This window comes from Metopolophium dirhodum, chromosome 2, assembly GCF_019925205.1.
Source record: "Metopolophium dirhodum isolate CAU chromosome 2, ASM1992520v1, whole genome shotgun sequence".
NCBI lineage: Eukaryota > Metazoa > Arthropoda > Insecta > Hemiptera > Aphididae > Metopolophium > Metopolophium dirhodum.
The window spans coordinates 35,274,360-35,296,275 of NC_083561.1; the positions used below are offsets into that span (position 1 = coordinate 35,274,360).

The window sequence follows — 21,916 nt, forward strand, 5'->3', positions numbered from 1 at the left end:
TAATTATTCGTGGTCTGTGTACAGCACGGTTGTATATCTTAAACCGTGGTGTACAGGACAGACGGTTTATCCCGTAAACTTGCTTAGTTGTGTTTGTTTTTCAGTTTCATAGTTCATAGTTTCATACTTAAAATATTATAAGGCTGATCCACTAAATGTATTTACAAACCATACATTTAGCTGCGTTATACGGTCTATTCAATATTCAAATGTTTTGAAATTTGCCGAGAAACAGTATCCTTTCACAGGTACGTTTACTGTTGAGTGGTTATACAATTACGCACAGCTCAAGAGTTTTATAGTAAATTATTGCTTACATCCATGATCCATTTGGTTATATAAATAGAACACACTAAGCTACTGATATGTCAATATTGTATGTAGTTGTAATCCATTCATTTATATAGGTTATTGTTTTTGTTATTATTTTAATTATAATTTTTTTTTATTTTTTTAGAAATGTCTATTACCCATTTACAAGTAAAGAAATTATACAAAGAGCTTTTGAAGTATGGCTGTAATTTAAAACTTACTGACAAAAATTATTATAAAAGTCGAATCAAACAGGAATTTTTGGACAATAAACAGTTAGTTAAACCGGAAGAGATTAAATTTTTCTATGATGTAAGTCCAAAATATTTTTACAGTTAAAAAATCATTATTTTCTGATAGCAAAAATTCAAATTTGAGAAAACTCCCAAATTTTCACTAAAAGATAAAATATTAAAATTAAGTTCTTATTTTACTATTTAAACTGCAACATCAAAAAGTTAATACCATATGTTAGCATATGCAAAAAATATGTGCTAAAAAGTTTTCATATTTTCAATGTCTATGCCATGAAACAAATATTGATCTTACTTAATATCCTAGTATCTACTACCTAGTACCTATCTTACTATCCTATCTTTCATACAATCAACCAGATTAACACGTTAAGTGCCGTGCGGCCGCCGGCGGTCATTTGTAAATCTCAAATGTTATGCTTTTGCGACTGTCGGCGACCACAATTGATCATTACTACTATGCCACGTGACCTCCGGCAGCCGTAAATGAATATGGTTTTATATTATTAACTTTTACATGGTGCTACCATAATGCACCAAAAAAGTGCCGTGGCGTAGCGCAAATCATTACATGTAATAAATATATTTTTAAACTTTTTTGAAATAAATAGTATAATATATAAATTTGGAATGACACTGAAAAATATACTTGGCGTACAGATGATGCATAATCGTGTGGCCGCTGGCGACCACATGGCACTTAACGTGTTAAATATGTTAATCATACAAATTCCCACTCTAATCAAGTAAAACATATTTGTTTCATGAATTAAAATAATGATTATTCTTTACTAGCAACGACCAACAAAAATATTTACTATTTATAGATGATGATATTATCATATATATTTAAGTATATTATTTATATTTGTAACTTGCTGATGTTGCACAGCGTTGTTCATAACTAAATTAAATAATACCAGTGGATTTATTTTGTTTTATACTTTAATAAATGAAAAATACACATATTTTTAACACTGTAATTTGAGTGGTTTTGACCTTATATATAAAATACAGGTCTTTAATTATATATAATTAAAATACCTAACTATTTTATGTAATTAATGATAACCCTATGCAAAATAAAAATATTTGTATATCTTGAGCCAGCAAATCACTGTGCAAAATTAAAAATTGGCTTCGAGTTGCACATTCATTCTAAATAATTACCTATGTAACAATTTTTAGAAATATGAGCGCGATAGATTTGGCTTTGCATCTCTATTATTAATATAGATAATAAAGTATTATTAACCATCTGTCTTTATTTATTTATTTCAGAAAGGAAAAGAGTTATTAAAAAGGAAGTCAATAGTATAAATTGTGTCCGTTTTCATTACTTCCAATATCCATGTATTCATTATTGTGTAAAGCTCTACCCTTTAACACTAAAAGTGTGAAGAATGCTAGAGGCATTAGTTTAACGTTATTCAATAAGAAACAGACTATAGACCGCTCAAAAGTGCCTATTATAAATGAAAATGAACTTGAAGAAATGTTTGTTAAGGGTAGTGGCCCTGGTGGATCAGCAGTCAATAAAAATGCTAATTGTGTTGTACTAAAACATAAACCAACTGGCATTGTGATTAAATGTCATGAATCAAGATGTGTTGAAGATAACAGAAAAATGGCTAGGGAAAAACTTGCTATAAAATTAGATGTAATAGAAAATGGTAATAATTCAGTCGAAGCACAAAAAAAAGCAATTATAGAAAAAAAGAATGCACAAAAAGAATGGAAACGGAAAAAATTAGAAACATTGAAAAAGGATTGGATTGAAAGAGAAAGTAGTTTCAAACCTTAAATTATCAAAACTAATAGTATATCATTTGAGTTATTATTTGTTAAAAAGTAAGGTAATTTGTAAATGTTTGTATTGCTAAATTAGAAGTAGGTAACTATTATGCATTTAATAATTTTAATTGTTTGGTTTATTATATTCCAATATTAATTAGTCAAATGTAATAAATATAATTAAATAAGCAATGTATGTAGTAGTAAACATTCAAATATCTATGAATCAAATTAATTTTCCTATATTACAAAGGTTGTAATAACAACTAAATTTCAAGAAGCTTACAAACATAATGTACACAAAATGTATTAATTTATAATATAAATTATAATAGTCAATGGCACCCATTTAAGGGATAATATGTATTTATATGCTACATGTATTATATATGGTATACAGCTCTGGGGCACTGCCAACAAATCAAATACACAAAAAATATGAAATATGAGTGTTCCAATCAAAAATCCTTACTCATAAGTCATAACTAAATGCTCCTCCTTATGTCTCAAACCATACCCTCCACATTCCAAAGTTACTGAAACAGCCAAGCTATACTACTCTAAATTCATAAATTGCCTTCAAAATCACACCAACCCCAATGTTAAAAAAATACTATCGATCTCCATCCCCGGAAAACCCCCCAAAAAACTTAAGTGACAAAAGGCCTCAAGACCTTATGGATTAAAGATACAAATAACATAAATAAATTGTAAATTCGTGCCAAAATGCCTTCACTGGTTGGTTCTTCCCTCAAGCCACCACATTATACAGAAAGAACATCCACTTATGCTTATTATTAGGGCCTAAAACTTGATGACCTAAAAATCTTTAAAAAAATACCAAAAGTTAGTTAACATTTTTAAAAATGTATGTTTTATAAAATGCATGTATCATAAATCGTTATTATTATAGGTCTTTAAAAATGTTTACTCTCAAAGGAGCCTTTAAAAATATTTTTTTGCATTTTGAAGTAAGTTGATAGACTTTTGGGAAATTTTTTCTGATTGACCAGGCCTGAAATAGTATCTGCGTACAGTTTATTAAATAATCGTAGATTGCAAAAATGAGCAATACAGATAGTCAACTTCAAAAATCGAATGGAAACTGAATGTGTTACAATAAAGTGTAACTTTCAACAAGAAAAATGTATATATATGTAAAAAAAAGTACAAAAATGAATAAAATGCCTAAACTAAAAATGAACGTAAAGCAAAAAGGTGGGCAAGTGGGCGTCGCTCTGCTGTACAGTTTAGGTTAAAAGTGGGTCGCTGTAAAATTCAATGATATAGTATCATTGTATAAGAAAAACACTTCTGAGCAAAGAGCCAAAGACTATCATATTTGACGATATTATTGTAACTACAAAAGTATTATTAAATTTATATTTATCTTTTTATCTTAGTTTATGGACAGACCCACTGCCACTGGAAACGACATGGTGAGCGAGTAACCGGGGGACAGGCGGACAGCCCGCAAAAGGTTCCTCTGCTATCATCAATACTTATAATTGAATGATTTCAGCGCTACCAGTGGATTTTGTATCTCGTCCGTGTTTTATACAGATAGTGCTGTAAACTCCCAATTATGATTGCGACCCCCCCCCCCCCCCCTCCCCCCGTATTTGTCTTTTGTACATAAGCTGCTCATTCCCAGTCCATTATAATTATAGAACAACAGACTAGATAGCCGACTATAATTTGTTATTGAAGCCGCGTCCCCATCCCGTCCGCTCTATGCCTAAACGGCAATGTTTACACCTTTATATGATAACAATGATCCATATACATTTATTAGAAATATAATAAAATGTAAACATTGCCGTTTAGACATAATATGGTGTCACAACCGTCCTCAAGACGTGTTGTTCTATATATCTATGATTATATCTTAGTCCGTGACTATATTTATAATCAATGATGGATCACAGATATAATAATATAATCTGTGGTATGATTGCAAAGGTCCAAATTTGGAACACGTCTGACGTCTGCTTAGCCATACTATCAATATTATGCCCATATTATCATAAATTCATAATATTATGCTCTGACGTCACTTGCCTACCGAAGCAGTTCGATATCTGACTGTCAAACACTTTCGATCATATTGCAGTCATACCTTGTTGTTTATATTATGACATAATCAGGTGGTATTGTAATATGGCATTTGTAGGTATTGTTTGATAGTTAATAAATAATAACTATCGCATAATATGTCGCCCACTAACCCTCTCTACTACCTTTTCAGTATATCTCAATTCGTGGTCAGGCTCAAACAAGTTACAAACTAGGCTAGTCAGTTGTAGTCGGTATTTATTATTCAGGTTTAACACTCAGCTGACACTTTAAAGTATAATTTATTATAATTGACTACAGATTACGGAAGTTCTTGTTGTCACTCGGAATTTTTAAAATTTGTCAGTCGTTGTGAGTGATAACGTGTTGTGTTTTACTGTTGCAGTAGCCTTCCTATAAATATTCTAGACCTCTAGATCATTCGATGGGTATGTCGCAAATTTGTTTGGTGTAATTTGTAATTATATTTTATCCGCCCGGCGTCCGGACTACGACAGACACAAACGTCAATCAAATCATTAATCAACGATAATATTCCAATATTCCCGCGATTGTCGAGACTTGCGCACAGACGCATTGTCACGTTGGTTCCATCGGTTGCGCACTTGTGCGTCGTTATCTCCGCGCGCGCAGGCACGCAGTACCACAGCAGTGAGCAGTAGACCACTAGTCATCCAGAACACTGATCAGTCCATCGTCAAAAGTCTTCGTTTCGGTATCGCTCTGAAATACAAATCGTAAACGCAGTGATCAGTGACCAGTGTTGAATAATATCCATTTCAAACCAGACGACCAGTTGGCAGTTACATAACCGTTGTTTGTGGGTTGTACGGATTCACGAAGACGGTAAGCGATTTTTATTGTCTCTTCTTTTATATAAGATCTCTTATTGTGGGTATATTGTGTATATTTTGTTATTAATATCTGTCGTATGACGTATATTACGGCTACCACGACTAGCTGTGTGGCGTGTGCCCGACGCCCGTGTCAACATGAGCGATAGTCGCCCAAATACCTGTAATACTTTTGTCTCATCCGTTTACGGGCTTACAAATACGACACTGTCTTTAAAAAGGTTAGCTACATTGCTACCATTGCTGCTCGCTGATAAGCTTATTCCTGCGTGATGACTCACCTCAATGGTGTAAGCGCCGTGTGCATATTGCATTAGCCAATAGTGAAAACAATCGTAAATATTGGAAGTTCAAGGTTGCTGCACTTTTTATTTTTTGCATCTTATTGCGTAAACTTATTTGTATGAAGTCTACTATTACAACTAGCTTTCTAAACTCATCAATGTTGTTAATCTAGTCGCTCTTTCTAATATTAAATTCAGGTTAACAGAATCAGCTCATTGGTGCAGTATTGTTATCGTTGACCCAGTAGGAGTGCCAAAAGATGGTTTTGTTTGGCATCTAATGAATCATAACGTTGTTGTTATTTTTTTGTTATCTTGAAATAGTCCAATGAATCTTCAATCACAATCTTAAGTATTGTGTAGCTTGCCTGTAAAATAATCCTGTATATTATAATCATCAATCGTAGGTAGGTAGTAAAATAATTTTAATTCATAGTATACTATTATAAAATTATAATAGGTACTCCTAGTACTATTATAAAATTATAGTAGGTACTCCTAGTACTATTATAAAATTAATTCAACCCATAATCTAAAGGTCCGGACACACCGCTGTGAGTACGGTAAACCATATTTTATTTGTGCAGTAATTTTTACCGTCGTAGCTTGCACACCGGTAACAATATGTTTTACTAGACGGTAAAACATTGTACCGGAACATTTACGGTAAAAACTACCATACATTGCTGAGGTAGTACATACGATACATTAGGCACGCATTTTGGAATTTTGTGGTTCTTAACCTCTCAAATGTTCGCTTGCAAAAGTGGTTGGAAAAAGTAATAAGTCATTTTATGAAAATAAATAACTAGGTACATTGATAATTATAATATCTAATAGACAGTCAGTTATGAAAAAAGTAACTAAGTTTGCTGGCAAAATTATAAATTATTGAAAAATATTTAACGCATTACATTGTATAAAGCAGGGGTCTGCAATTTGTTTCTGTTTCTAAGAGGATGATTTGAAATAAAAACAATTTTGAGGTCTAGAAATACCTTTTTTTTGCTATTATTATTTTTATTTTATGCGCCATTGAACTGATTAACTTTTTTTGTATAACAGACTGACTATAATTATTTATTTTACTATTATTTATTATTATTTTTGACAGCTGTATCCTACATCATCCACAAACTAGCGTCAACTTTTTCTTATACTGACTGGAAATATTTTTTATTTAAGCATTATACCTAATATTGGTAAAGTATAAATTTGGTAATTTTTTTCCTAGATTCAATAAATAATAATCATTTATTCCAATTTATTATCATAAATTATTTTTACTTCAATTATTAATGAGAAAATATTCTTCATCAATTTAAACACACAAATTATAATATACCTTATATTGGTAAAGTATAAACTTGGTAATTTTTTTCTTAGATTCAATAAATATATTCTACCTATTATATTATTTTATTTTTGGGGACAGTATAATATATTTACACCTTCATCAAAATATATAAGTACCAAAAAATACAGATCAGAGCTTACATGAATATTACACAACAAAAAGAATTACAACTTACAACAAGATGGCTGAAGCTACTATGGCGTCAATGTAGTTACCTATTAATTGACTTATTGAGTGGTTTGCACATCACCTATAATTTTTTTCTTAAAAATTATTAAATTGACATACTGTCAGATTGTTCTTTTCAACTGTGTTCCCTGACAGTTGCCTCCTCAAATTACCGTAAAGTAGAAAACATTTTTGAGAAAAAAGTTGAAATATTTCAAAGTGTAAAAACATAAAATATTATTCTGGGTGACATGAAGGTGCTTGCTCCAAGTCTGGGTACCTAATCATATTTGAATTATACTCATTCGGAGTTCATTATAATATACCTGTTGTCCTCCTTATGATAGTATCTTCTGGTAGTCGTTTGGGATGTATCAGACTATACTTTCTCACACCTAAACCACTATTATATACAGTTGTATTATCTATTATCTATTTTAGTTAATAATATTGTGCCGTAGTTTGCATCAATAAAAAAAGATTACTTAATTTTTAAATAGGATATGTTTAAGCTCGGATTTAAGCTTATTTTCTAACCCTTTACATTTAAACAAAGATATTTATAAGATGAAATTAATTTTGTTATGTTTTATATTTTAGATTTAAATAATGTTTGCTATGTCATATTTTTCAGATTAATTGGACCAGCGTATAAAAAACATTTGCAATGAGTACGTGGCAACAAACACAAACTCCATACGGATCAGGAGCTGGTTTGTTTATATTAATTTCAATACATTTTCTTATAGAATTATTTTTCAATATGAACTTAATAAATTGTCAATATGGAGTTATTAGTAGTATAAAATGTAAAAATTATAAATGGTTATTATCCTTTTGGAATTTAAATAAAACTTCATGTTATACATTCTCAAAGTTATGATGACCACTATACACATTTTTTTTCAATTTTTCTATTCATTAACATAATTTTCATTATGTCATCCCAAATTTGAAGTGTTGGTTTTTTTTTAACAAATTTGTTGATAATTTTGTGCGGGTTTAAAACTCCAGACAAAAATCTACTAAAAATATTAAAAATAATATAGATAGTTGAAATAATGAAATCATCTCATGACTACATTTCTATCAGAACATAATGTCATATTTTAATCCGACTAATTCATAAAAAAGATTTTTAAGTATACTCGAAGACTAGACCATATATTCAAATACTTTGATTTCTTGGAACTTTTCTTCTTTACTAAACACCCTTGTTTTATACATTTTTTTTTCAAACTTATATATTTATGTATATTGAAAACAATGGTGAAGTTGGAATTCAGCGGAAGAACTTATTTCTAATTAATAGCTATTTCAAGTTTAAACTAGTTTTGAAATATGGCAAGTAGTCACTTACCAGCTCAGGACTTCAGAGTGTAGTAACTTTTAAACTAATTTAGAATGGCCAAACTCTTACCTCACCATATTTTTCAGTAGAACTCAGGGGCATGTACCAGGGGGTGTGGGAGTCAGATCCCCATAAACCTTTTTAAAATTTTATGAAATAGTATTCTGTACTTAGGGGATTGCGAGGATTTTTGTAAATTTTTATTTCGTCACATCCAACAGATGCCACACTATTGCACTAATGACTAACAATATTCAGTAATCAATAATTATACATTAATTTCATAAATATAACTATAATGAGAATACAATTTGAGCGACCAATTATCGCCAATAATCAACAAGAAGCAATTTATCAAAAAAAAAAATGTCCACAAGCAAATCAAATTATATTTTTATGAGCGTTTGAAGTTCATATTTTTACAATATTGGATATTCAATTGAATTCTCGTGTAGCATTTTGTTATTATGTTGAAATTCAAAAACTAATAACTAAGTATTCGAAAATTTCACTGAATATTTATATTCTCATTGTCTATACACCATCAAATTTAAAACATTTTTTGACTTTTTAAGCTGTTTAGAGGCATTGTAAGTTTTCAATTATTTTGGTTTTATTTCTATAATTGTCAATAAAATTATATTTGTTGTGTAAAAAAGCAAGAAAATTTAATACAAAGCTCCTGATAAATTGCTTAAATGGCAGTTGAAAAATATTAAAAATACATAGGCACAATTTTTTTTACAAGCATTTAAGGTTGGAATTTTTCAAAATTAAATAATTATTTTGTTGTTAAAAATTAATAAAATGTTCAACTTTTATAGCTAAGGATTGAAAATTTAAAACAAGATTCCATGTGAATAGCTTAATTACTTTATTCACAATAATATCAACAAATATACTTAGTAATATCATAGGCTGACAGACCATTTTCTCTCAGAATGGTTTTTCTTATGATATTATATCATTGAATTCAAATTTAACATCATCCTTTACAATGACCCACTTGTCACCTACTGTAGTGCATACATCCACTTAAATGCTTATAAAAATAAACTGTGACTAATGATTTTTAATATTTTTCAAATTTCTTAATTATAACAATAAGTAGGAGCCTTGTATAAAATTATCAAGCTTTTTTACCCAACAAATAAAGTATTATTGACATTCATAGAAAAAAAAACTAATAAAATTTGATACTGAAAATCTCCCTAAACAGTTCAAAACAAATCAAAATATTTTTAAAATGTTATCGTGTATAGAAAATGCAAATATAAACAACCAGTGAAAATTTCATGTATATACGTTCATTTGTTTTAGAGTTACACCAAAAACCAAAATCAATTTTCTCGAAAATTTTGCGAATATTTTGCGTAAAAATTCCCGTTTTTCCTTAATTTTTCTTTTGTTTTCGCTTTTAATAACTACTGGGAATTTAAAATTTTGACCCTCTCAAAGTACCAACTAGATTCACTTTCCTATCAGAAAAGATACTGTTGAAGAAAATCCAAGCACTTTTACTGTCCTAAATGTTGATGACCGACACAAAAAAAAAATAAAAAATAAAAAAACACATCATTGTAAAATCAATACACTCATTGTTCCACTCAGAATCTAAAATATCCTAAAAAATGACTCATCAATTGTTTTAATCATTCTTGAGGCAAATAACTATATGAACTTGACCTTATATATCAATGTAACACCAACTAAACAATTGGTTGATAATCCCGGACGCAAAACAGCAGTTAATCACACTGTAGATATATAAAGACGTTATCGCCGTATCAAAATAATAAATAGTATGATCTGGAGCCCTACTTATGGGGTGGGCTAGGGGGGCTTCACGCCCCCGACATATTAAGGCCCCATATATTAGTGTATTGAAGTCACATATGTATTTATATATTTCACTCAGAATCTAAAAAAAATGGGTCATGTAGAAATATACTGATTTCTTTATACCATTTAAAATTATTGACAGAAAGTTTTTTAGAACATTATAAATTATAATGCATTTAAATGAACTATTGTCGAGGCCTGGTGTGGCGTGGTAGGTTGGATGCATTTACTAATGTAAAATGTGTGCTGTGGTACAAAATAGGCTGCACATCAATGCCTTAAAATGTTTGAATATTAGTAGATAGACACTAGTAAACTTTCATTTCCTCTTTACATATTAATATTATTTCTCAGTGTTTTAAAACTGTTCCAGTAATCAATATAACTATTTACTTAATTGTGAATGGTTTCATTATAGACAAAATGTAAGATACTTTTTTTTTAGCTCCACCACCGCCTGGATTTTTTCCACAAGGTGCACCATATCCAAAAGCTGATGGTGGCTATCCTGCTGCTGGTGGCTATCCTGCTGCTGGTGGCTATCCTGCTGCTGGTGGATATCCTGCTGCTGGTGCTTATCCTGCTGGTGGTGGATATCCTTCTGGTGGTGGATACCCTCCACCATATGCACAACAAAATGTGCCTTATTATGGAGCAGGAGCACCAGAAAATGATAGTTTTAACGCACCCGAAAACTTTGGCTTTAGCGATAAAACTATTCGTAAAAACTTCATATGGTAAATATAATTTATTTGTTAATAACAAATTATAGTACATATAATATGATAGAATTCATATTTTTATTTTTTATTCTTTCAGTAAAGTTTACAGTATTTTGATGTGCCAGCTACTAATCACATTGATATTTGTGGCTATGGCAACTCTTCATGATGCCACTAAAATGTATGTAAAGACACATCCTGGACTGAGTATCGTCGCAATCATCATTACATTTGGTACTTTAATTGCACTCGCATGCTGTGAAAATTTACGCCGCAAGAGTCCTACCAACTTTATTCTTTTGTTTGTATTCACCTTAGCTGAATCGTTTTTATTAGCGGTATCTGTATCACGTTACTATCCAGAACAAGTACTGTTGGCTCTTGGCTTAACTACATTGATATGTTTTGCTCTTACAATATTTGCTTTTCAGACTAAAATAGATTTTACAGTAATGGGTGGTTTTTTAACAGTAGCTGTAATAGTTTTGTTTGTTGCATCTATTGTTGCTATATTTTTCCCTGGAAAATTGATGACCCTCATAATTGCATCTGCGGGTGCAATCATATTTTCATTATATCTTATTTATGACACCCAAATGATGGTCGGTGGTGACCATAAGTATTCAATCTCTCCAGAAGAATATATTTTTGCAGCATTAACCATCTATGTAGACATAATAAACATTTTCATGTACATTTTAGCCATTATTGGAGCTTCAGGTGATGATTAAACATTTTATGTGTAAATTATAATATATAAACATAATAATAAAACTGTTGATTGTTTATTTAAATTAAAGATGTAGATTATTATTCCTTTTAGCTTTAATTTTTCTGATTAAGTATAGTTATTCTGTTATTTTGTGTTCAGCGAGTCAGTTTTAATAATATTTATTCATTTATTCTCACTAAATATTTATATATGTATAATATATAATATGGAAAAAAGTATTGAAAAACACTTGTTTAATAATATTTTATTAAATACTTTGTGTTAAGCAAATGTATTTTATACTTATAAGTTATATCTAATATACAACATAAATTATTATATAATTTTTTTATGATTAGCCAAAATTGTATAATAGACATTTAGGGCTGCTCTTACAATGCCTGGTAAAGTGTTGGTTAAAGTTAACCTACTGATACCAGATTTTATTACCGGCCGAATTCAGCCTGTTAAGTGTCTGTTAACTTCAACCGGACATTGTAAGAACAGCTTACTGTGTTAAACAGCGTTTTGTTTCAGTTATTAAAAATTAAAAGAATGACTGTATTTGGAATATAACAAATTAAAGTATCATCTTTTTAAGAATATTAATATTAATTAACAAAATACTGTTTTTTATTTTTAATTGAACATAGTACATTTTAATTCACGTATAAACAGCAAAACATAGTAATAAATTGAAATTCTTACTTGTTAAATTTAATTTTTGACAAAAAGTGGATTTTATGGGTGATGTAAGCCTGTGCAATTTAAATTAATATTTTTGATCTAATCAATAACGAATAATTTTTCAAGGTACGTATTCTTGTACATGAGTTTTATTTAGTAATGAAAAATATTGCGTTATTGAGTAATTTTATTCAGAACAATAGATTATGTGAAATAAAATATAATTCATAATATGATTTATATTAATTACATTTTATTCAATAAATAAGCATTCCTAAGCATATATTTGTGATTTAAACTTTGTAGTATTATACAATTATAGGTATAATTGTATAAACAAATTTTAATTATTTTTGTACACATTGTTATTCTTTTTTGCTATCTTATATAATATAATCATTGGTGTTAATATACATTTTTAACCTATTTAAATTTACTTTTATAATTTGAAATGTTTGTGGCATTTAATTTAATGGATATTTTGCATGTACAATATACAAATAAATGTATAATTATGATTTAAAATATTTGGTAATATACAATAATTATAAAGATGTATTTGTTGTTACCTATGTTATATATTAAATGTCTTGGAAAATTAAAAGGTAAACTATGATCTTTTATGTTTAATATTGTACCTTGTTATTCCACCAGTCAATCTATAAAAAAACGTATTTTTGTACATAGTCCTGTACACTTTTTATAAGCATTTGAAGTTAAAATTTTGACAAAAACCTTGAAGTTTGCAAATTAGTTTTTAATAAAAAAAGGATTAAATTTTAATTTAACATCCAAAGCTCGAAAATAAAATTCAAGAAGTTCTCCTCATGTGTGTGTTTCAGCAATAACCTAAGAATGCACAATCTTTTTTAATGGTCATTTCAAGTTCAAATTTCAATGAAATTTAATATTTAAACAATTTTTATTTTGGTTATGTTATTATATTTAAAATAATATTATTTATAGAGGACAATGGTTAGAAACTTTCACTTGCTATATTATTATTTACGCATTGAATTTTTCAAAATGGTTGATTAGTTTATAGCTACATTTATATTATGGAAATATTCAAATCATTCACCTTTTAGAATCAGGGCAGAAAAAATGATTCAATTTTTAATTTCAGTGTCATTCCTGGTGGGACAAGTCATATTTTGTCCATATTAAATGATAAATGTTAACACACGTCACGAAAAAATGTAATTTCAATTTAGGTGGAATAAGGTTAGGTTACAGGTTACAGAATAATTAAATAGTTTATCATACGTCCATACACGACTGTCGCAAGTTAACTGAAGTCAATGATAAATAAAAGTGCCAAATACCATTCGGTTGTGGGTTTTAGAATTTGTATTCACTTTAGATTTTAGAAATAAAACTATACGGGATTATGATATTAATTAGTATTATTGACTTTTGTTGTGCATACAATAATGATATTATGTACCTTTTCCTTTACTAAATAGTAAATACTCACACACATACACCTACCAACATCAATACATCATACTACATTAGACCATAGATCCATAAACCAATGGACACCGCTTAGAGACAGAGGTCAAGGGTACGATATAGAGTAAAAGAGAAGAGAACGTGGGGGAAATACACGATAGTGAAGTTAGCCCCAACAACTCGTACGATTGACTCCAAACCTGAAACCGGTGTCAATATTTTGCAAGTTAATTGCAAATTGGGTTTCGCAATTTGCAAATTGATACGAACGTTGCTAAAAGAAATTTTTGTTTGGTGGGGCTAAATTCACTCAGCCTCACCAAATCAGTCTGGTTGAATCCAAACCGATGTCAATATTTAAGAAATAAATTGCAAATTGCTTTTTAGAATTTACAAATCAAAATTGTAATTTTGGATTATTTTTGCCAAACTTAGTCAGCCCCCAACCACTCGTCCGATCGACTCCAAACCGGTATCAATATTTTGCAGATTAATTGCAAATAATTGCAAATTTATTTTTAGAATTTGCAAATCAAAATTGTAATTTTGGTGAATTTTTTGCCAAATTAAGTCAGCCCCACTAACTCGTCAATGCTACTACAAACCAGTGTTAATATTTTCTAAATTAATTGCAAATTGAATATTAGAATTCGCAAACCAAAATTGTAATTTTGGCGACTTTTTTGCCAAATTTAGTAAGCCCCACCAACTCGTCCGATCGACTCTAAACCGGTGTCAATATTTTGCAGAATAATTGTAAATTGGGTTTCACCAATCTGCAACACCACTCATTGTCCAGAAAATATGATATCCCGAAGTGGGTGACAACTTTACACAGCATCCCCCTTTTTTCAGCTATTGAATTCACCAGTGCCAATATTTTGTAACAAATTGCAATACCACATTTTTAAATTTTATTCTCAACCTCTCAAATGAATACTAATTTTCTATTATTGGTATTAAATTGAGGTTGCACCTATACACCTACACGTCCATGATGTTTGCACACCGAATAATTTAATCTAACTCAAAATAGAATCTCGTTTTTTCAAAAAATTTGCAGTCCCAAAAAAAAAAATAAGAACTACGTTTTTAATGTTTAAATATTATAAAAATCATAAAAAAAAAACGAAACTTTTTTTACAAATATTATCGTGTTTAAATTTTGACAATATTTAATATTATTTAAAAAAAAATAACATTATTATTTGTAATTCAAAATGTTTATTCTTATGCATAAGTCCAAGGACTTAGAGAGACCGGATTAAAATTCATAGAGACAACCATTCCTGGAATAACCTGCCTTTCCTCGGTCAGCCTATCATGGATATCAAATTCCTAGAGTATTATTCGTATTGATGGTCTAATGGTAGTACCTAGTACTGATGGTAGTACCTAGTACTGATGGTAGTACATATAGCTGATGGTAGTATTTATTGCTGATGGTAGTACATAGCGCTGATGGAAGTACCTAGTGCTGATGGTAGTACCTGTTGCTGGTGGTAGTACCTAGTGCTGATGGTAGTACCTCGTACTGACTTTGGTTATTCGTATTGATGGTGGTACATTGTTCTGACGTTAGTACATTGAGCTGATGGCAGTACCTATTGCTGATTGTAGTACCTTGTTCTGATGGTAGTACATAGCGCTGATTGAAGTACCTATTGCTGATGATAGTACCTGTTGCTGATGGTATTACATAGAGTTGATGGTAGTACCTAGTCCTGATGGTAGTACCTCGTACTGACTTAGGTTATTCGTATTGATGGTGGTACATTGTTCCTAAGGGAAGGTGACCTTTCCGAATAAAAAGATATAAAATTAGCATTGCTAATAACGAGTCCTTCGAACGAAATTCTTCAGTATTATTCCGATTGGGGAAAACGAAAAATTCGTGGTTTCTCCGATTTTTGGAGTATTTACAGGACAAGAATCGGTATCCAGAGTGTCTTATAACTCCAAAGTTGAGCTGCAGCGAGCAGAATCTTGGATATTAAAAAGGGTGCAATGCGAAGCCTTTCCTGAGGAAGTACGAGCTTTAAGAGAAAACAAGGAACTGCTCACTCGCAGTAAACTAAAATGTTTGAATCCGTACATGAAGGACGGATTAATCTTAGTCGGTGGAAGGTTGAACAACTCTGATTGTTTAGAAACTCGCAAACATCCTATAGTTCTCCCAGCTAACCACAAGGTCACTCAACTTATTTTCAAGCAGACACTTATCGAACAACTACATTGTGGGCCTCAAGCGCTCTTAGCAGAGGTACGGAGGCAATATTGGCCTTTGAGAGGTCGAGCAGTCGCACGTTCAAGTGTATTAAAATGCATTCAAGTACGCGCGTTAAGCCATGTTTTTCCGAGCCGATCATTGCGGCGTTACCGAGACAAAAAGTTCAATGCACGCGGCCGTTTTCTGTAACTGGAGTGGACTTTGCTGGCCCGTTGATGATCCGCAGTGATATACGACGAGTAGTGAGCATCAAGACGTGGATAGCTGTATTTATGTGTTTTGTGACTCGGGCAATACATTTAGAAGTGGTAGAGGATTTGACTAGCAAGGCGTTTATAGCGGCTCTACGTCGGTTTATGTCAAGGCGAGGATGTTGTAATACGATTTATAGCGATAATGGCACGAACTTTGTTGGCGCACAAAGAGAGTTGAAGGTGTATATAACTAACGCAGGTCTTGAAATGGCACAAGAAGGAATAGAATGGCGCTTCAATCCTCCAGCAGCGCCGCATTTCGGCGGCTTATGGGAAAGCGCCGTGAAAAGTGCTAAACACCATTTGACCCGAATGATAGGAGAGGCCAAATTAACGCTAAGTGAATTGAATACGCTGCTCTATCAGATCGAAGCCTGCCTTAACTCTCGACCAATAACTCCGATGAGTAGTGATCCGTCCGACGCGGAAGCACTCAGACCGGCTCACTTTCTTATTGGAGGAGCGATGACTCTTCCACCTGAACCGGACTTGTCAAATGAGGATCTTGGTAATCTACGAAGGTGGAAATATACGCAACAATACCACAATTTCAAGTGAGAGGGAAGTCACGAAGGGTCACGAAAACCATACCTTTGAAAGTCGACGATATCATTATAATAAAGGAGGAATGTATGCCGCCGACGCGATAGAAATTAGGCAGAGTAACCAAGATACATCCTGGAAGCGACGGGGTGATAAGAGTCGCTACTGTAAAAACAGCCAACGGAAATGAAATGAAGAGACCTCTGACCTACCGTGAAGCTTTGTGTATTGCCCACAGAAGCAGATAGTCTAGCAGTTGAAAATCAAGATTTCCAACGGGGGGGATGATGTTCACGCCACAGAATAAATATTAAAGTATACCATATGATGAATAACGGAACAGCTGAGCACGCATACATACACACACAACACAGGCACACAGTGTCATATTTATATTGTTTTTATTTTTGTACTATCGTATTATCTGTTACGTTATATAATATGTAGATTACTCGCGATCGGCCGCCGATGAGTCGGTCCGCGAAGAGTTAGCACGGCCGCCGTGATTTTGTCTCGTCTCTCGTACCGAACGTTCTCGCAGCAGTATCGACGTATGCATTTTTGTACCGCATATTATAATATTTTTTATATTAAAACAGTAAAGTGTTGTTTTTTACAGATTTTTGTTGCAGGCTCGAATAGCCAAGTATTTAATTATAATCTTATTATTGTGCGCCATAAGGGCCATTTATTATACATATTGTAATTCAAATCACTTTAAGTTCCGCGGCGCAAATCGCCATATTATTATAATATATTGAGTGCGCGCGAATCGCCGGCTATTTAATAGTAGGTAAATAGTATTGTATCGTGGGCGCGAATCGTCACGAATTATTATATAATTTGTTCTTTTTATATTATTGTTATTATTACCCGGCGCGTATCGCCAGTGTTGTTTTTTTTATACATTATTGTTATAGCATAGGTATGAGAATGAGACCAGCTGGCCAGTCTGCGCTCCACAAATTGTGAGTTATTCTTATTACTATTATTATTTTTGCCGCCCCCGGGCAATTGCACACCGGTGCCAGACTTAGTTTGACTTTATTTCTGTCAGTAGAGTTTTAGGATAAATATCTGAAAAAGATAACAAAAAAGCTGCTGACTAAAAAAAATTGAAATTAAAAATATGAATTTCAATAAAAAAAAAAGGTTAGTTAAATTTATAAACCCCAGTAGAAAAAAAACTAAACATCAAAAAACCAGAAATTTCTGGGGGTATTCAAAATGTCCAACAAGTTAGTTGGGTGTATTGCATATGTGTCTGTCATAGTTGTGCTGCTAACTTTAGAGAAACGTTTCTACAGCCCCCCTCACTTTGTTTACATTTTTAAACTTGACCTAGTGCCAAGCAAATTTCAAAATCAGTCACGCCAATTCACGCTAATTGCACGCTAAATATTTACCCAAAAAAAAATTCGATGGTCGGCCGAGTCAGAAACAGAACACGGGACCGATATGGCTGTAACACAATATCTGCCACATCTTCCACATCTTCCACATTATTAAAAAATCAATACATTCATCGCTCCGCTCAGAATCTAAAATGGTTAAACGGCAAGAATATAGGGTTGCTTTGAAAATGCACACCTTGACCCCCCCCTCCCTTAATAACGCCACTGTTATAAAGTTATAGAAGTGATAATTAATAAAAAAATTACAATTAAGTTATAAAAATATTTAAGTTTACTTTAGGATAATCAATCTCTTGAGGTTTGGATCAAACATATATTCCCCGTGGTATATTGAATAGAATAATTACTTAAAAATAATTCTTACTTGGTAACTATTTTTAATTTTTAAGTAATAGTATCAAAATCAACAAAAATGTTTAGACATACCTATATTATTTGTAATATTTTACAAAATAAAGGACCATGAAAGGGAAAAATTTAAATTTATTTTATACTCAAAAAATATAGTACTCTGTTTTAAAAAAATAATGGTCCAAACTAAAAATGTTTACGACTTTTCGTTGGCGATGTACAGGCATTTGAAGTTGACGTGTGACGTCATAGAATCTATTCTCCTGGCGTTTATTTACATGTAAATATTACGTCTTCAACTTTGTTTACCCATTATTATGAATGTAATATTCAATATACCGGGTTTGGTCTTAGAGATATTTTTAACGTTCATAATTTTCTGTTTAACTTAATGTTATAATAATATATGTTATAATATTATATAATTAACTATAACAATAATTATAGTGGCATAGTCACAAAATATGATACTGTTCAACAGTCTATACTCAATTATTGCAGTAATCGTTGATAAATGATATTCCCAGTTCCCACTCTCAGACCAATGTTATAAATATTATTTTTCGGTAACACGCAATCATGATAATTCAGTCGTTCAGATTATTTATTATTTTATAAATCAGTACTACGTGAACTATGATAATGGTCGTCGCGACGTGTTTTATAAAGTAGTTTCGTTTTTAAAAACGTTTTCGTTTGTTTTGTCGTTTTCGTTTTTCTTTTATTTGTAGTGTTGTATAAATGTATGCTCTATAAAAAATTATAAAAGTGTAACAATAAATATCAAAAATTAACAAAAATTAAAAATATGACTGTTGTGTTTATGGTTGTTCGTCATATTCTGGCAAAAATGTACAATTTTTCTCTTTCCCAAGAAAAGATAAACATCATGGTACATTTAAAAAGTGGGTATTTTTTTGTAAAAGAAAGCATTTTGTACCTTCTTCAGGTACTAGAATATGTTCTAAACATTTTAGAACTGAAGATATGAATCAATCTGATTTGCTCCGAAAACAGTTGATGCCAAATGAAAATATTCGAATACGTTTAAATGTTGATGCTGTTCCTACTGTACGTTTTGACGACGAGAAAATTACGCCGAAAACTGTAAGAAGACAATTACCCAGAACCAGTACACCAAAAAAAGTAAAATTACAACCATCAACATCAACTAATATTATATGAATGAATAATTGTCAAGAACAAAATAGTGAAGAGCATCTGATTAATTCAAATGTCGAAAATAAGAACGATAAAGGTATACAGTGTGTTATGGATAATGAAACAAATACTGATGCTACCGACAAATGTGTAAGCCCCTAAAATAATTATTATACATACCTAGATAGTCATAGTACAACTAAAAAATAGGTATAACTGATTTTGTTTTAAATTTATAATATTATTGAAACTAATATCCAACCTATCCATAAGGTGATGACACACACAAAAATAAAAATAAAACACATCATTGTAAAATCAATACATTCATCGCTTCGCTCAGAATCTAAAATACTTACGAACGATCAAAGACAGATTGGCGGAAACAAATTATGAATAAGATTGAAGAATTGTCAAAAGAAAATATCTTAGAACCTATGAATATCTGTGAAAATGTATCTGTTCCACAAAATATCGTTCTTTATTTTTGACAATCACACCAATTATTTATTTGAAGCAATGATCTATCAAAGCATTGGCTAAATTCATTATGGTTAGTATTAAAAGAATCATATAGTCATCGCAGAAATCCGATTTCGTTTGTTCAAATTGATATGGTGAGGTTAGGTTAGGTTAGGTTAGGTTAGGTTAGTCAACCACAATCGTAATTTATTTTCAAGTACACTCAAAGAAACACAGAACAATACTAAAATAATAAATACTAATCCAATCCTAGAAGAAAACGGCAAAAACCCGTTTTATCAGTAAGAACTAAAAATAAAATAAATATTATGTAGCACGTAATTATTTTTGTACACAAAAATATCAAACCCAAAATAATAATATGTAATAAATATTATGCGAAATAATAATATGTACGACGCGCGACGTACGTGGAGCTATGCTGCATCCGCAGCAAGATTAGATTCTATGACGTCACGCGCTAACTTTAAATGACTATAACCCGCTAACTAAAAGCCGTAGACAAGTTTAGTTTGGACTTCTGTTTTTCATTAATTAAGAATTTTTTTTTAAGAATTAGTTGTTTTTTTTCCTTTCATGGTCCTATAAAAACCAGCCTTTGTGCGAATGGGGGGGGCACCTGTACGAGATATTTGTACTACCAATCGTCCAGGACCGGATTAGGTGCAAGCACAATTTAAGATAGTATTCTATATATATTCTTATCTTATATTGTGAGTACAACACAGTCCTAGATTTACTGGTTAGTGGTTACACAACTCCTAATTCATATATTTAATTGCTTATAACCAGTGGCGTATTTAGGATTTTGCTGCCCTGGGTATACATTTTTTTTAATGCACTCTTCCCCTACCCCCAGTTTCCTATAGTGGCAATTTTTCTCACCCATAAAAACTTACAACACATGTCGACATGTGTTATGGTAATAATAACATGCAGTGTAAAAATCTATGGAGTGCCTGTGATAACAAAATAATCAAAGCAAATTGTAAAATGTATTCATTTAATTTTTATCTATTTATAAAATAGTTAACATATTAAAAATTAATATTTCTTGAAAAAACTGTGTGACGGTATATAGGGTATTCTTGCATGAAAATCATAGTTAAAATCAATATAAATATTTATGGAATATTGTCCAATGATAATAATTTAAAAATTTGCTGCCCCACAATAAGTGCTGCCCGGGGCAATTTCCCCCCTAAATATGCCACTGCTTATAACACATGGACCATGGACCATTCAGTATGTACTATGTTTTGCAATAAGGCTCCCCGTCATAGACGTTAGTTTTTAGGTCTATGCTCCCCGCGGTAGAACTAGATTCTAGACTTCTAGTAAAGAGAAAGGTAAAGATATATATATTTCCTGTACTTGTACAGACTGCAGTGGTTCATAATTCACATGGTTCATAATTTATAATTCAAAAATATCACACAGTAAGGGGCCCGCTCATTAGTTCTTCATTCTATGATAATGACATTACGAGAGGGTCCATTTATTTCATAGAGTTGTGCGACCAGTATACTTATAGTATATCTACAACCGTGGTGTACAAGCGGTGTCACCGAGGTGGATTGATCATAGACCTATAAACTAATGGACAGTGCA

At 31.4% G+C, this 21,916-nt stretch overlaps 4 protein-coding genes across 6 annotated transcripts; all 4 read left to right on the top strand.

Moving 5' to 3' along the window:
• Window positions 1-115: 115 nt before the first annotated feature.
• On the top strand, window positions 116-1,986 carry LOC132937869 (uncharacterized). Of its 2 annotated transcripts, none has more exons than XM_061004456.1 (3): window positions 116-248; window positions 458-624; window positions 1,848-1,986. In XM_061004456.1, exons 2-3 carry the CDS (start codon window positions 460-462, stop codon window positions 1,884-1,886), a joined length of 204 nt encoding a protein of 67 aa, XP_060860439.1. In that variant the 5' UTR covers window positions 116-248; window positions 458-459; the 3' UTR covers window positions 1,887-1,986. The 2 variants fall into 2 exon arrangements, with proteins under 2 accessions (XP_060860439.1, XP_060860440.1); XM_061004457.1 differs by having other exon boundaries at window positions 238-376.
• LOC132937868 (mitochondrial translation release factor in rescue) lies at window positions 1,918-2,568 on the top strand. Its single transcript, XM_061004455.1, has one exon. The coding sequence runs from the start codon at window positions 1,918-1,920 to the stop codon at window positions 2,368-2,370; it is 453 nt and encodes a 150-aa protein (XP_060860438.1). The 3' UTR covers window positions 2,371-2,568.
• A 1,938-nt stretch (window positions 2,569-4,506) lies between these two features.
• Window positions 4,507-13,036, top strand: LOC132937864 (protein lifeguard 1-like). Of its 2 annotated transcripts, none has more exons than XM_061004449.1 (4): window positions 4,507-5,282; window positions 7,734-7,812; window positions 10,738-11,029; window positions 11,112-13,036. In XM_061004449.1, exons 2-4 carry the CDS (start codon window positions 7,767-7,769, stop codon window positions 11,743-11,745), a joined length of 972 nt encoding a protein of 323 aa, XP_060860432.1. In that variant the 5' UTR covers window positions 4,507-5,282; window positions 7,734-7,766; the 3' UTR covers window positions 11,746-13,036. The 2 variants fall into 2 exon arrangements, with proteins under 2 accessions (XP_060860432.1, XP_060860433.1); XM_061004450.1 differs by lacking the exon at window positions 4,507-5,282 and adding an exon at window positions 6,755-6,776.
• A 2,502-nt stretch (window positions 13,037-15,538) lies between these two features.
• Window positions 15,539-19,984, top strand: LOC132938914 (uncharacterized). Its single transcript, XM_061005901.1, has 5 exons — window positions 15,539-15,560; window positions 15,794-16,131; window positions 16,215-16,906; window positions 19,639-19,793; window positions 19,863-19,984. Exons 1-5 carry the CDS (start codon window positions 15,539-15,541, stop codon window positions 19,982-19,984), a joined length of 1,329 nt encoding a protein of 442 aa, XP_060861884.1.
• The last annotated feature ends 1,932 nt before the right edge of the window (window positions 19,985-21,916 follow it).